At 39.7% G+C, this 13,749-nt stretch overlaps 1 protein-coding gene across 4 annotated transcripts in view; it reads right to left on the bottom strand.

The window, feature by feature from the left end:
* Positions 1-13,749, bottom strand: part of SBF2 (SET binding factor 2) — a 230,214-nt gene that overhangs the window by 184,020 nt on the left and 32,445 nt on the right. For 3 of the 4 annotated variants that reach the window (XM_021529473.3, XM_021529472.3, XM_021529470.3), the window contains exon 2: positions 1,753-1,841. In XM_021529473.3, coding sequence (XP_021385148.2) covers positions 1,753-1,841 — 89 coding nt within the window. The remainder of the gene's footprint in view (positions 1-1,752; positions 1,842-13,749) is intronic. The other variant, XM_021529471.3, reaches the window with a different exon arrangement.

Raw genomic sequence — 13,749 nt, forward strand, 5'->3', positions numbered from 1 at the left:
GCAGCTTTTCTTCTTTCCTTTCCATGAATTAATGTTGATTCTTGTTAGACTCATCCAAAACCTTGAAAAAAACTTCCTGCCAACATCTGACTTTCGTATGTGATTTACTTTAGTACTTGATCTCTGCACTGTCTCTAATTCCTCAATCTTCATTAACTAAAATTTTATTTACCACACTTGGAAAGCTGATCAGAATTTGACTGATTTTGCCAACTGGATGAATCTATGTTCTTAAATTGTCAGATTTTGTTTTAGTTGGAAAGCCTAATGTCTTAATGGCTTTGCCTAAAGAGTCATTTGAGAATTGATACAGAAATAACATTTTTTCCCCATTAAAAGAAAATCTTCCTTTAGAACTGTGTTTCTTGTGGTGCTAAAATCCTACAATTAAACTTAAGCGGGAGATAACACCTGGGCACAGATTAAGATTCACTGCTTCAGGAGAAGCTGTGCCTATTCCATATCTTCACAGGTAGTCAAACCTGTTGCTTTCTCTGAAGGAGGTCAGGCACATCTGTGGGACAGAGGAAATCTCTCCATGACTCAGCCTCTGGGCTCTTTTGAGGCAAGATGAACCCTCCTGCTTGAACCTTGGAGCTTCCCCCATTTCAGCAGAGCTCAGCATTGCCAAACCTGCTGTTGTGCAAGCGCACCACAGAGGCTGCAATTCCATCACGTGCATGACAAATCCTGCTCATCCCAAAGACCAGGGCATGGCAAGCCCTGAAAGCCCAGGCTGGTGCTGAAAGCCAAGGCTGGTGCTGAAAGCCAAGGCTGGTGCCCAAAGCCCCGGGCTGGTCCCAGGCTGTGAAGAAATGAAACCACAGAACCAGAGAAAAGGAGCACGCGGCCGCGTACGCCAGCGCAGGGAGCGAAGGCACCTCTCAGGGAGAGAGCAGAAGCAAGGAGCTGAACACTGCCTGAAAGGTGCCAGGCTGGGAAAAGCTGTTCTGGTGGCTGTACCTGTGCAATAAACTCAGTGAAGTGTCACTGTCTTTGTCCTCTGCAGCTGATTGTGCCCTACAGCACTGCAACTCCTATTGCAACATTTCTTAGAGCCCATCTCCTCCTGTAGCTCATCCTGTCCCAGAAGTTGCTCAGTTCACGCCAGTGAAAGTTTCACTCTGACTTCTCAGAAGCCTCATTTCAGAATATGACCACAGTCCTTTGTGTCTCTTCAGGATTTTTAGGGACAAGATGCTGAGTGAAACCTTGATCCAACTGAGTGAGAGACACCTTTTCATTGCATCCCACAAGAAGAGACCAAGGAAGGGAAAGAAGCAGCACCTTGGGAATCTTCTATTCAAGATCGATCCCTGCACACCAGCCTTGCTGACCATTAATAAATCCAGTTTATTGAGATATCATATTAATTTCTTTTTAAAATCCACATTATATAAATACACATTTGTAATTATTTGAACATGACAGTGAAAAGTCATCTCCCATCTGAAGGTTACTCACAAAAACGTAGAGGCACAAATAAGCATTTCTTTTAAATACACGGTTTATAAATTTACAGCAGACATTTTCTATATTCTAGGAATATTTACTTAGCTGTACATACCAGAATAAATTATCTTCTGTTAGCCAAAATTGTTGTTCTTAAACCTTTTATCTAACCCCTGTGCTCACTAATTTCTACTCATGCCCTGCTGGATTAAACAATACAGATCATACATGAAGGCAGATGTATCTTCCAACTGCATGTGAAAGAAATTCTAAAAATTGTAAAATGTAATGCAAACTTACCAACTCTATTCCCTGTGGAAAAGGAGTGTCTTCCCAGTCCTTCTGAGGAAATCTTTGTATTATTTTCCCCAAACCTTCTGTTGGTCCTGCTGAAAGATAAAACTCAATTACTTAAAGGCAAAATGGTGGAATTGAAGTCACCATGTATTTGAGAATATTTTCAAAATATACCCAATATTAGTAAGTTTTTTGCCACAAGAGGCAGAACACAGTCCTCTAATGTGTCTTGCAAGTTATATAATAAATACAGTCTTCACATTTTCTAGCAGAAACACAAGGAATCACTACAGGAAATGAAGCTAAGAGCTGCATCCAGCCTCTGCCTCTCACACACATTTTCAAAGTGATAAATGATTACTGATAATTTCAGTCTCTCTCTACAAGCAGCAGTGAGTTTAAGAATAATACAATGGATAATGTGATATCTAAAAAAGAAAGCAATAGTTTCTCAAGAAGCAATCTTCCAAAAGAAGCCTATAGATTGAAATAAATCCGCAGATTAGAACATGATTCATCCAGGACACACTAGCTCTCTGCCAGTATTTCTCATTGGTTTCCTTGCACAAGTCAGCAGTGGTTTTCCACACAGAAAGATGTGAAGAAAACCCGATAATTTCTGGTAAATTTTCTGATGCAACTGTCCTCTTTTTTTACATGTTCCTTTTTTTGGAAGCAACAGTGCTATAGATAAATTTTGGAAACACCACAATTGTAGCGCTGCGTCAGCCTGAATGGTACAGGAAATGCACGTACAAACAAGAATTTTGGTTTTACCTTCTGAAATCCTACAATAAATCCTGCAAAAACCTTTCCCTGATATCCAACCTAACCTCCCCTAACTCAGCTTCAGGCCATTCCATCAGGTCCTGGTGCTGGTCACCAGAGAGAAGAAACCAGTGCCTGCATCTCCTCTCCCCCTAAGGAAGAAGCTGTAACTTCAAAGAGCCCAGGTCCCTTTCCACAGGGCTGCTGTCCAGGGTGTCTCATTCTTCAGTCTGTTCCATAGATCAATAGCAAAGTTGGAATTTGCAACCATTTAAAATACCTTTTAATAGCTGACCCGTCTTATCTAATTGAATCATCTTTTCTTTAAAGTTGTATCACAAAATTTTGAGATTAAGCATTCAAATTGCTAAAAATTTTCTTGTCAGAGAAAATCTTCTTGAAGATGTTCTTCTTAAAGCTGTATTCTGATATTATGAAGCAGTCCAACTTATGTATTAGTAGTAGCAGTCCATATGTGTTGCCTCCTCTGCAGACACCCAGGCAGCAGCAATGAATACATTACTCTCCTGGCTTTACCATAAAAAACCATTTTCAGTCTGACACAACTCAAGTCTGCTAGCATAAATCAGTGTTATACTGAAAGAAAATAGGCTTCCTCTAAGCTTCCTGCTAATCTACAGTTTGAGTTTGCTGTTATCTTAAAAACCACAAAACATCTTATAAGGCATTTGGGCAGAACCGATTTGATGGGTCAGTAAGAAGTTAGTAAGTTGTCTCCAGTTTGTGCATATTTACACTTAACCTTCTGGAACTGTCTCTTGGGAATAATCTGAGAACAGATGTTCTTGGGACAATGGCCATACAAACTACAAAGAGGAAAACTCCCAAAAGCAATCTCAGCCCCAAGGTAGCACACGGTGTGGCTGCCAAGGGCAGCCTGCAATCACACAGAGCTGGGGGCTCTGTGCAGCAGCTCAGCAAGCTAAAAGCCAAGGGAAGTAGCTCAGTTACAGAGGAGCTGCAGAGATGCTCAGAAGGCAGAGCCAGGATGTGCCAGAAAGCAAGGAACAAATTCAGACATGACTCCAGCTGCAGTTTTTGTAAGGAAAAGGAGCTCCCTGTCAGACTGTAAGAACTGAACAGGGTCACCAGTCACCGATCCCACTGGTAAGTGTTCCCCCCCATGTGCTCTAGCAAGGCCTTTCCATTGCTTTATGCAGAGCAGTAGTGAGTGTGGAGCAGGTGACTGCATAAAGGGGCTGCTCCTTCACTGACAGTGTCAGAACTTCTCCCCTTGGTGAGTTCAAGTCTCAAATGACCACATTATCTGCTTATCCTAAGTCATCTCTCTGTCAAATCTCTTCTTCCTCCAGTTGTTCTAGGGCTGGCAGGTGGCACAGAGAAGAGACAGCAAACAAATGCACCCAAGGCAGGGTGAGCACAGACACCCTCCAGGCAGAGCTCAGCCTGCAAGAAAGGGCAGAAGGACTGAGCTGAAAAGATACTTCTGGAAAAGGACATATCAAAGAGTTACAGCAGCAAACAGTCCCTGCTATGTATATGCTCTCTAAGATTCCCTGTGGGAACACAGGTGACTTTTTTAAACTCTGAATTCAGTTTACAAGAGACTGAGACCTCTGACACTACTTATACTTAACTACACTTATAAATAATGACATTCAGGAAAGTAGCTCAAAATTTCTTCTACTTCATCATATTCTGAAGCTAGCAATCCTTCTAGTTCTCTTTTTACTTGACTGCTACAAAGACTCTCCCTACATTACAGTAGAGGAAGCTCTTAATTCAGAATCGAGAGATGTACACTTTCTTTTAAGAGTTTTTAATATTCTCTCCTCTATGTTAAAAGCTTATCAGGTTTTTTAGGTTGCTTTCCTTAGAAGGCCACTAATGCTGGCCACCAGTGTTAGAGTTTACTACGTGTAATTCCATTTTGCTTTCAAGAAGGATACTAAAACTCCATAGGAATTTCCCTGAAGAAAATGATGTGCTGTTGAGCATTTTATGAAAGCCACACAAACTTCTTATGCTGCCTGAACTTGCACTTGAGGTCACCTCTGGGATCAAAGAAAAATCTCCACACATCCCATGGAGGAGCTCCCTAAGAGGTGCAGCACCATGTCCCTCCTTGTGTCCCCAGAACCAGCCTGTCCCCACTGGTGGGAAAACACCTGAAAACCAAAATGCTTTCTATCCACCTCTAGTTCAGCCCAACTCATTTGGTATCCGAGTTCTCAAAAAGTTTAGAAAAGGATCCTGTTCAGAACAGCTCACAGAAGCCTCACAAACATTCCAGGTATTAAACAGTCAAACTTACAGCCCACAGCAGTAATGATGGATCTTCAGGAACGCATCAACATAAATACCGAGACTATAATTTTCAAAAAGTTCATGGAACAGTACCTGAAGAATGTATCACAGAAATGCAACATTTTAAAGGGGGAAAAAAGGGAAGTGAACAGCTCTGTGTTCAACATATGAGCATTAGAAAAGTATTCACATCCATCAGATATGAGTAAAAAAATAAAACAAAACACCAACAGAAGGAGCACTGTTAATCCTTCAACAGAAAAGTTCTGTGATACAGATTTACAAATCTACTTATAATGCATAAAATCTAACTATTTCACATGATTTCTTAAGTTGAATACAACAGAGATAGGTAGGAGACACGCTTTCCATCCCACTAAAATTTGGTTGGGCTTGAGGGGACTTTTGGGTTTTCTTTTTTTAATGAATCTGCCCTCGTTCAAAACTAGGGCAATTCTTCAGAATCTTCTCAGAGTTTTCTATGTTTGCAATCACAAGGTAAAATTCATTGCAATTTGATAAATTTGAAAAATAAATAAAATTATTCTTTTCAATTACAGAAGTTACTGAGCTACAAGCTGCCTTCTTTGGGAAATGTTTAGACCCAGAGCACTTGAAAGAATCTCCTGTGTAAAAGAAGACCCAGCAGCTGCACTTCCTTTAATAACAAACCCAGTCCAGTACCATATGCTCACCACATTTTCCCAATACTTTATATTGCAATTACTGTTGATTCTCTGTTGACATTTTTCAATCTAACCAGCAAAATATCAGCAGAATTACAGTAAGTCCCTAAATCCCATGGTTGGGGGTGAGGGGGTGTGGACACTATCTGCCTTCAGCTGATTTTTATTAAATCATCCAACTTTCAGCAGAGCAGTTGTGTCTGAAAATAACAAATTATCCAAGAGGTGGCTGCAACTCAACACCCAAGTGAATTTGCATTCTCGACTGCTTTAGCATAACAGGAAGAAACAGAAAAATATCAGGTCGTGTATTTCAACAACTATCATTTGTTTCAATATATGCTACTGATAACTACTGACAACTTTACAAAAATATTGAAGCCACATGAGGAAAAAAGTTATAAAGGTGATTCAGATTTTCCTGTTAATACCTTCAGATTTTGACCACATTCCCTTCACTCTGTATCTACCCTTCTTTCAAGCCCCTTTTATTAATTCTTAACACTCAAAGGACATTCCCTCAGTGCCCTGGTGAAATTCCTATTAACTAAAGCTAATTAAACAAACGTGACACCACATTAAAAACATGCACACAGTGAACACCAGTAGCAACCTCCTCAGTTTGTGCCTGATAGTATCTGCTTTGTAGACCTACCAAGATTTCAGAGGTTTTAAGAACATTAGGAAGAATTTCTTCATGGAAGAGGTGGTTAGACCCTGGAATGGGCTGCCCAGGGAGGTGGTGGGGTCACCATCCCTGGAGGAGTTCAGGCAATGACTGGATGTGGCACTCAGTGCCACGGTCTGGTTGGCACCGTGTTGTTGGGTCAGAGGTTGGACTTGATGACCTTGAAGGTCTTTTCCAACCTAAATGATTCTGTGAACTGACACTCATTAACACTGACACCTCATTTTTGAACTGGAAAAAGAGTTCATTGCAGTGTCAATGGCTTCAGATGGCCACAGCCACCAGGAAGAGCCTGCAAGAAAAGAATGTTTGTCTTTTGGTGTCCTTTCAAATAACGTGCAAGCCGCCCAAAACTATGGTGGAAAGCCCATGACTAGCACTGTTCACTGAATTCTGACCAGTCAGACAAAAGATTCTGGAGGTTTTTTTAAATCACTTGAACTCAGATGCACTTCAGACATCACTCAGACAACAATCAACTAAATGCAAACTACTGTGTGTGAGAGCAGAGCATGGGTAATCACTGCACATTAACAGCGTGCTCCACATGAAACAGCAATTGCTCTCATTATTAATTATATATACAAAACATGCCTGCCAGTAACGAGAGACATTTCTAACAAAACTACTGCCATTATTATCGTTATCAAACACTCATATTGTTATCTTAATAGTCATTCCTACAAAAGCAAAACTATTCCCATATGTCAACTGAATTGCAGTATTTTTTGTTTCATTTTGTTGTGAAGTTTTGTGGCATAAAGTGAAGTACAAAAGTAAAAACACTGCAACCATTTTTCCAAACTGCAATTTGGCACTTACAGCAATGAACTGCATTTTCACTAAAGATGCCAGGTTAAAATAAACATTATCATTCTCATCCAATAGTTGTCCTACCTTTAAGAGGGCTTAACTCGTTAATCCATTACGAATCACAGTTGACCACAAAATAAATTAGGCTTCAAAACTTTAGACATTAAATTCTTGCCCACATATAGTACTTACAGAGTGAATTGCCAAGACCAAACCCCAAATTTCAGCCTCTAAGAATTCTGAACAAGCAGTCTATACCTTAAGCTACAAAGGGAAAAGCAACTTTTCTTCCCAGCTAACTTCTGATCTGCCCTCCTTTTCCTTTTCCCATATTTTTCTTTAAACAGTACAAACATGCAACACATTAAAATTCTGGCATAATTTGCTGGTTCCTGAACCCTAGTCCCCTAAACTCCCTTCTTGTATAAATCTTTCCCCATTAAAGGTCACATGCCATCTCTTGTTCGCCCTTGAAATTCCAGAAGCAAGCTGTTCATGTAACTTACATTCCAAATTAATGAGGACTGTGATACACTCTTGTCTTTTCACTCACAAACCCCTGATAAAAATGCATTTGAGCACCAAGTATTGTTAACATGCAAAGCTTTGAATGGAAGATCTGTTACAAAAGGTATAATAAGGTTTGGTGATCTGTTACAAAAGGTATAATTTTCAGGCCTGAAGAAGAAACAAGCAACAGATCACAGAGAACATGAGTAATTATTCCATGGAAAATTGTTTAAAATGACCACTGTAGATGTAAAGGTAAGAAACAATGTCAAGTATTCAGAAGTACAACTTTCCACGTTCAGAGTTAGGAACACACTGTCAGTGTGAAAGATGCACAGGCAGGTGGCAGAGCACAGAACCTCTGATCCTTCTCAAAACAGGAGCCAGTGCTAAAGACATCACTAAAATCTGCTCTGAAGTAAAATTCTTTTCATAGCAAAGTTCTTTACTTGAACCTTGCAGAAGTTTTAAACTACTCAGGATTCTTGTCACTTTTAGGTGTTTTGGAAATGCTTTTCACAGAAGCATGAAGACAACTCATGTTCCATCTTGGGAACACAAATGTACCTGGGGCCTCCCTGTACCTTTATAAACATCACTACAGAAATCTTCTGCAGAAGACAGAAAATACTACAGAAGATATCCCCATTTTAATTCAGTCCCTATACAGAAGTCAGTGCTGAAACAAAAGGGAACAAGAAGCCAAAGGAGAACAAATATAAACACTTAGAAAGAAAATGTTTCTTTGATAGGCTTAAAATAAATGAAATTCTGAAAAAATCTGTCCAACCCCCACCAGCACAACACAGGCCATGTGCATTTTAAAGTCTGAAGTGGGCAGGACATGGAAGTTTACATAAAGAGCATTTAATTCTGATTTCTTCAAGAGAATAAAGTCTTTATTGCAGCCTATGCCTACAAAAGGTGAGACAAAATGCTGGCATGTTTAGGAATGTAGACAGGCTTCTCACAGGGACCATAGACACTCTTTGTACAACTGGCACAGCTCAGACTCAGTTCCTCTAAACCAGGTCAGGGAGATGCATACAACAATCCAACAATGCTGGGAATCTGAATGGCAGCTGTTCTGGAGGCTTGCAGTATCATCAAGGATGCAGCAAATAATGGAATAAGGCAACCCTCAGGCTCTTTTCTTTGTAAACAGGAAAAATTTGTTTAACTTAGCAGGGGAAATAAAAACAAGTAGCATTTCAGTCTTCCCCCAGATGTATTGGCACTGCAGTCAGGACTACCTGAAATACTTGTGATGGTTCAAAATCCTGAATTGTCTTGGTATTTATTTGATTTTTGTACTTGTGTCATTTGCAGAGCACAAAGAAAGGGATGTACAAGAAACAGGCTCAATCATTACCACCCAAATCATAGACTGGCATCTTACTTGCAGGATCATGCTCTCCACTATTGCAATGGATAATCTCCTAGGCAGGCTAGCATTTCCCTTGCTCCTGGCTATCAGAAACAATTTCTATGTTTTGTAAATAAAGGAGGGAAAATATTCTAGCTTGTATTTTAATTAAGGTAAAAAGTGGGAATATGACAAAACATGCCACATCTTACTCCACTGAATCAGTTGGTTAGCCACTGGTACTCTAAAACAGCTCTTCATGGGGAAATTCACATTTAGGATGAACTTCATCCACTGAAGCTGTATCAGTGCCAAGCAAAACGAAAACAGATAAATACCATAAAAAGCAGAAGAGGAAGGAAATGGAGAAAAGGGAAGCAGAATGAGGAGGAAGAAGAGGGAATGAATAGGGATGTTACCATCATCACCACAGGTTAGAGGCCTATTCAGCTGCAGCAGCAGTGTCCCTCTAATGCTGCCAAATGCCAAAAACTCAGTATTATCCTTGGAAAACTGTCCTGCAAAGTGCTGCCTCATGCTGAAAGCCCCTTTTGAGAACAAAACCTCAGTGACCAGTGGCAATGAACTCACTGGCAGTTTGCAAAGTTCTGTAAAAAGTTACTTGATTTTGCTGCCGTTGCCTCTCTCATCTTTAAGAGCTCCAGTGGGAACTTTGCAACAGCACGAGCTGTCCTTTAAAAAGCTTTTCTGGCCCTCACCTATCGTAGTGCCAGCTGCTCCTGAATAACCATTTTCATACCATCATCCCCCACCTTTCAGCAGGATTCCAACTCCCACAGTATTTTATCAAGGTATTGCTGATACAATGAATGCAGCCTGGCTGGAACAGCTGCACCTCGGGACTCCTCCTTCCAGACATTAGTTTGGGATGTAACACACTCCTGGACAAACACTGTATTTTTACTGGGTGCTTTTGCAAAAGCCTTTAAGAAATGACAATAAAACAACAATGAATGTTAAAAAAATTTCAAGTAACTCCCTACCCAACAGTTGGCATAATATTCAAGAAATTTGAAAAAAGCTTGGGCAGCTGGCAGGGAGAAAGTTTCCTGCTCACTGACAATTCCCCTTCTTGTTTGCAAACAAATCATTTTTGCCAGCTTCTGCATAGGAAGGGAAGATCAGACTTCAAATAAACACTCTGTATTAAACAGGCAGTCTTTTGAACATACCGAGCTGAAAAAAACTTCCCAACTCTCTTGGAGAAAATATTTGCTATTTATTTTCAAGGAAGGTATAAAAATCAGGATGTCAAAATCATACTCAGCTTTGTACTCTGAATCAATGTCTTTAATGCTTAAAAACAAGTAGGCAGCTTCTCAGTTGTAATTAATTATGTTTACTTACCCAGCTTTAAAAATAATCCTATCCTATTTGCTAAATACTATTACTGTTTTCAATAAGTTATCTTCCTTCTACAACCATTCTCTGGAATTATCTTTAACTGATATACCAAATTAATAAAAACAAGTTCCACTTTGAATCTTCCTGAATATAACTGTAGGACTCTAATTTTACCAAAACAATTTTAAATTTTCACAATTGTTATTTCAACACTTTAATCAGCACCCATTTCAGCAAAATTTGAATTAATTAAAAAAAAGTCTGTGCAAATATTTTTCTCTTATACCTTTTTTTTACTTTTTGTATGGTTGATTTTTTTAACCAAACACAGATGGCAAGGTCAGAATCAGATTTCAGATATTTACACTCCAGAGATGTAAGTAGCTGTTACTGTAATCTGATTTTGTGGAGTATACAGGAAAGTTATTCATACTATAAAATTCAGCAAAGACTTCACGAAAAAGCTTTCTACATTTTCTCTTAAAGAAGTCCGTCCATGTGCTAAAAATTATTTTTTTAAAATCACTTTACAGGACTATAATAGGTAAAGAAGACTACATGCAACAATTCTTCTGTATCAGTATTTATTTACAGGACTCCTGAATATGAAGAATCAGGTCTAAATGCAACACTTAAAACACAAGTTTGCAATGTAAGTTTGTAATGTTTGCAATGTAACTTATGTAAAAAATAACTTTGCAATGCAATACTTAAAACATAAAGATGTTGAAACACTTGGTTTACTATTTAAGTATAGTCATGTTTTACATTCTGCTATGGTTTGGGTTTTTTTCCTATTATGCAATTTTTTTTCCGAGGAGCAGAGAATACAGAGATAATCTGGGGCCATGGGGTGGGAATCCCACATTTATCATTTTACTGACTGTACATTATTTGTTCAGATACACAAAATAATTTCTGGAAGTGTCTAATCATATGTGGTGATAGCCAGAAAAGTCATAATTAGATCTATGCAAGGCACAATACAGATAAAAACACTAAACAAAATTCTGGCACATTCAACTGAATATGGAAATATGCTACTGTGGCTCTATTGAAAATGTTAAATAATATGGTTATGGGGTTTTTTGAAATCCCCTTCACTCACACTTGTGTGAACACTGATAAACAAGAGATTCCTTCTTATGACATCCTGCGGGAAAATGAGAGTGAAATAACAAAGTAAAAACTGAAATTATGCTCAAAGTAATTTCATTTGAAGTGTCATCTACAGTACCATATTAAATTATTCATTTGGAAAATCCATCTATCCAATCAGGAAATGAAAATTTTAATAAGACCTCTCAGGGCCTAAAGAACATAGGAAAGTTGCAGACTAAATCCTCTACAAAAAGCCCTAAGAAGCTTCCTAATACTGTGGTTCCATTTGCATTTTAAGAAGTGCTCAATAAGAATTTAAAGTAAGGGGGGATAAAAAAGTCAAAAAATAAAGTAATAAACCCACCCCCCCCAAAAAAAATTTTTTTTGGATGAGGGGAGGAATAAAAAGTCACAGTGTGAGCACTAAGCTACTGACACCTGAATTCCTAAAAGTCTTGATCCCTGCAGAATCTCAGCCCCTGGCTCTGAGCAGTTTTTCTCCACAGCTCCACAGCAGCCTGGTGTGCAACACCAGTGTTATTGCACTGCAGGCTTTGAACACCTGCACAGTTCTGCTTCTGGGTCTACCTCCTTCCCAAAAACCCACCAGTGCTCTCAGCACCTCCTGACCCTGAGCTCCTCTGCTCCAACAGGACCTCTTCACCCTCCCCCAGCTGCTTTCCTAAGGAAATGAGGTTTCTGTAGTGCACTGTGTCAGCCCACCAGCTTCTGCCCACTGCCTTCAGCTCTCAGCCATTAACACACTCACAATAAAGCAGGAATACAAACCACGAAATACATCACCCAGCTGCTAATCAGTTCAACCCATCAGCACACTTATTTTTCTATTGCTTATTTTAAGATTTGAGATGGGGAAAATTATTTTACAGAGACAGTGTCTTGAGTTCAGCAAGTTCTTCCAAAAACTGATGCATACAGAAAAATATTAGATCTGGTCTGTTTGGGAGAGTAAATTAATAGTAGCTGGGTATACAGCATGGAATAAGCATACACCAAGTTTGGGGTTGGATCTTGTGTTGTAAAAGATGTGTAAACTCTTGGACAAAGATATTTTTCTAAGGTAAACAATGAGACTTGTCCTGAAGCTCACATTTGTATCCAAGAGTCTGAACAAGTAGCTGTCTTTGAGGGAAAGAGTCACAGAGTTCAAATTCAGTCAAAAAGTAAAGAGCTCTGAAATTAAATGTCTCATAAAAAGTAATTGGAAAGATCATTCCAAAAGGAAAGACAAGGTCTTCATGCCTATTGTATCTCTAAATGAAAAGTGTCAAGAAAATGGGTTCTCAAAAGCTATGTGAAAGTACACACTTTCCCTGTTAACAAGCACTAAGTAGAACACAAATATTTCTTGCTTGAAAAATTGCAACTGTTCGTATAACATCATTTAGACCCTGTTAGAAGGACATCAAGTAAATACTCAGATTGCAAGAACAATCTTATCCCTACCACATTCTATCTCTGAAAAAAGATAAATTTAGATTACCAGCATGAATTATCACCTGAAAATTCTGCTGATGAGAAAAACTGTCACTGTACAAGACCAAATGTGTCTTCTCAAGCGTTGACTTGTTTCGAAGGCACCAGAGAGTCGGATACATCTAATTAACAGGGAATGCAATGTTGCAAAAGAGTAAGCAAAGCACTTCCCAGAGCTGGCTGATAACTGCATTTCAACTTTGTGCTCACCAATACACAGACCCATGAGAAGCAAGCAGAGAGGACAGTTTTGAGAGACAAAAGGACAATTCTGGAAAGATTTTTCCATCCCATGAGGAAGCACAGCAAGCAGGAGACAGCTCTAGCAATACCAAGTTCACATATTTGCAACAGAAGATCTGAACTCTGTTTTTGAAGACTAATTTTGAAGACTAATTGTTGCTACAAAGCAGGCATCTTATTTCCTGTTTTAAAGTGAACACATACAATTCCAAGCACAAACAAAAAGCAGAGAATGGATTGAGAGCAGCCCTGAGGAGAAAGGACTTGGGAGTGTTGATTGATGGGAAGCTCAAAATGACCCAGCAACGTGCACCTGCAGCCCAGAGAGCCAAATATGTCCCGAGCTGCATTAAAAGGAGAGCGGACAGCAGGTGACAGGGGGTGAATCTGCTCCTCTCTTCTGCTCTCCTGAGATCCCAGCTGGAATACAGCACCCAGCTCTGGGGCTCTCAACATAAGGAGTGAGGCCAGAGGCCACAGAGGTGCTCAGAGGGCTGGAGCACCTCTCCTCTGGAGACAGAGTTGGGCTTGTTCAGCCTGGAGAAGTGAAGGCTCCAGGGGGACCTTACAGAACTTTCCAGTACCCAAAGGGGCTACAAGAGAACTGGAGAGGGACCTTGAACAAGGGCAGGACATGGGGGAATGGCCTTAAACTGAAAGGGAGCAGGTTCAGA

This window comes from Lonchura striata, chromosome 6, assembly GCF_046129695.1.
Source record: "Lonchura striata isolate bLonStr1 chromosome 6, bLonStr1.mat, whole genome shotgun sequence".
NCBI lineage: Eukaryota > Metazoa > Chordata > Aves > Passeriformes > Estrildidae > Lonchura > Lonchura striata.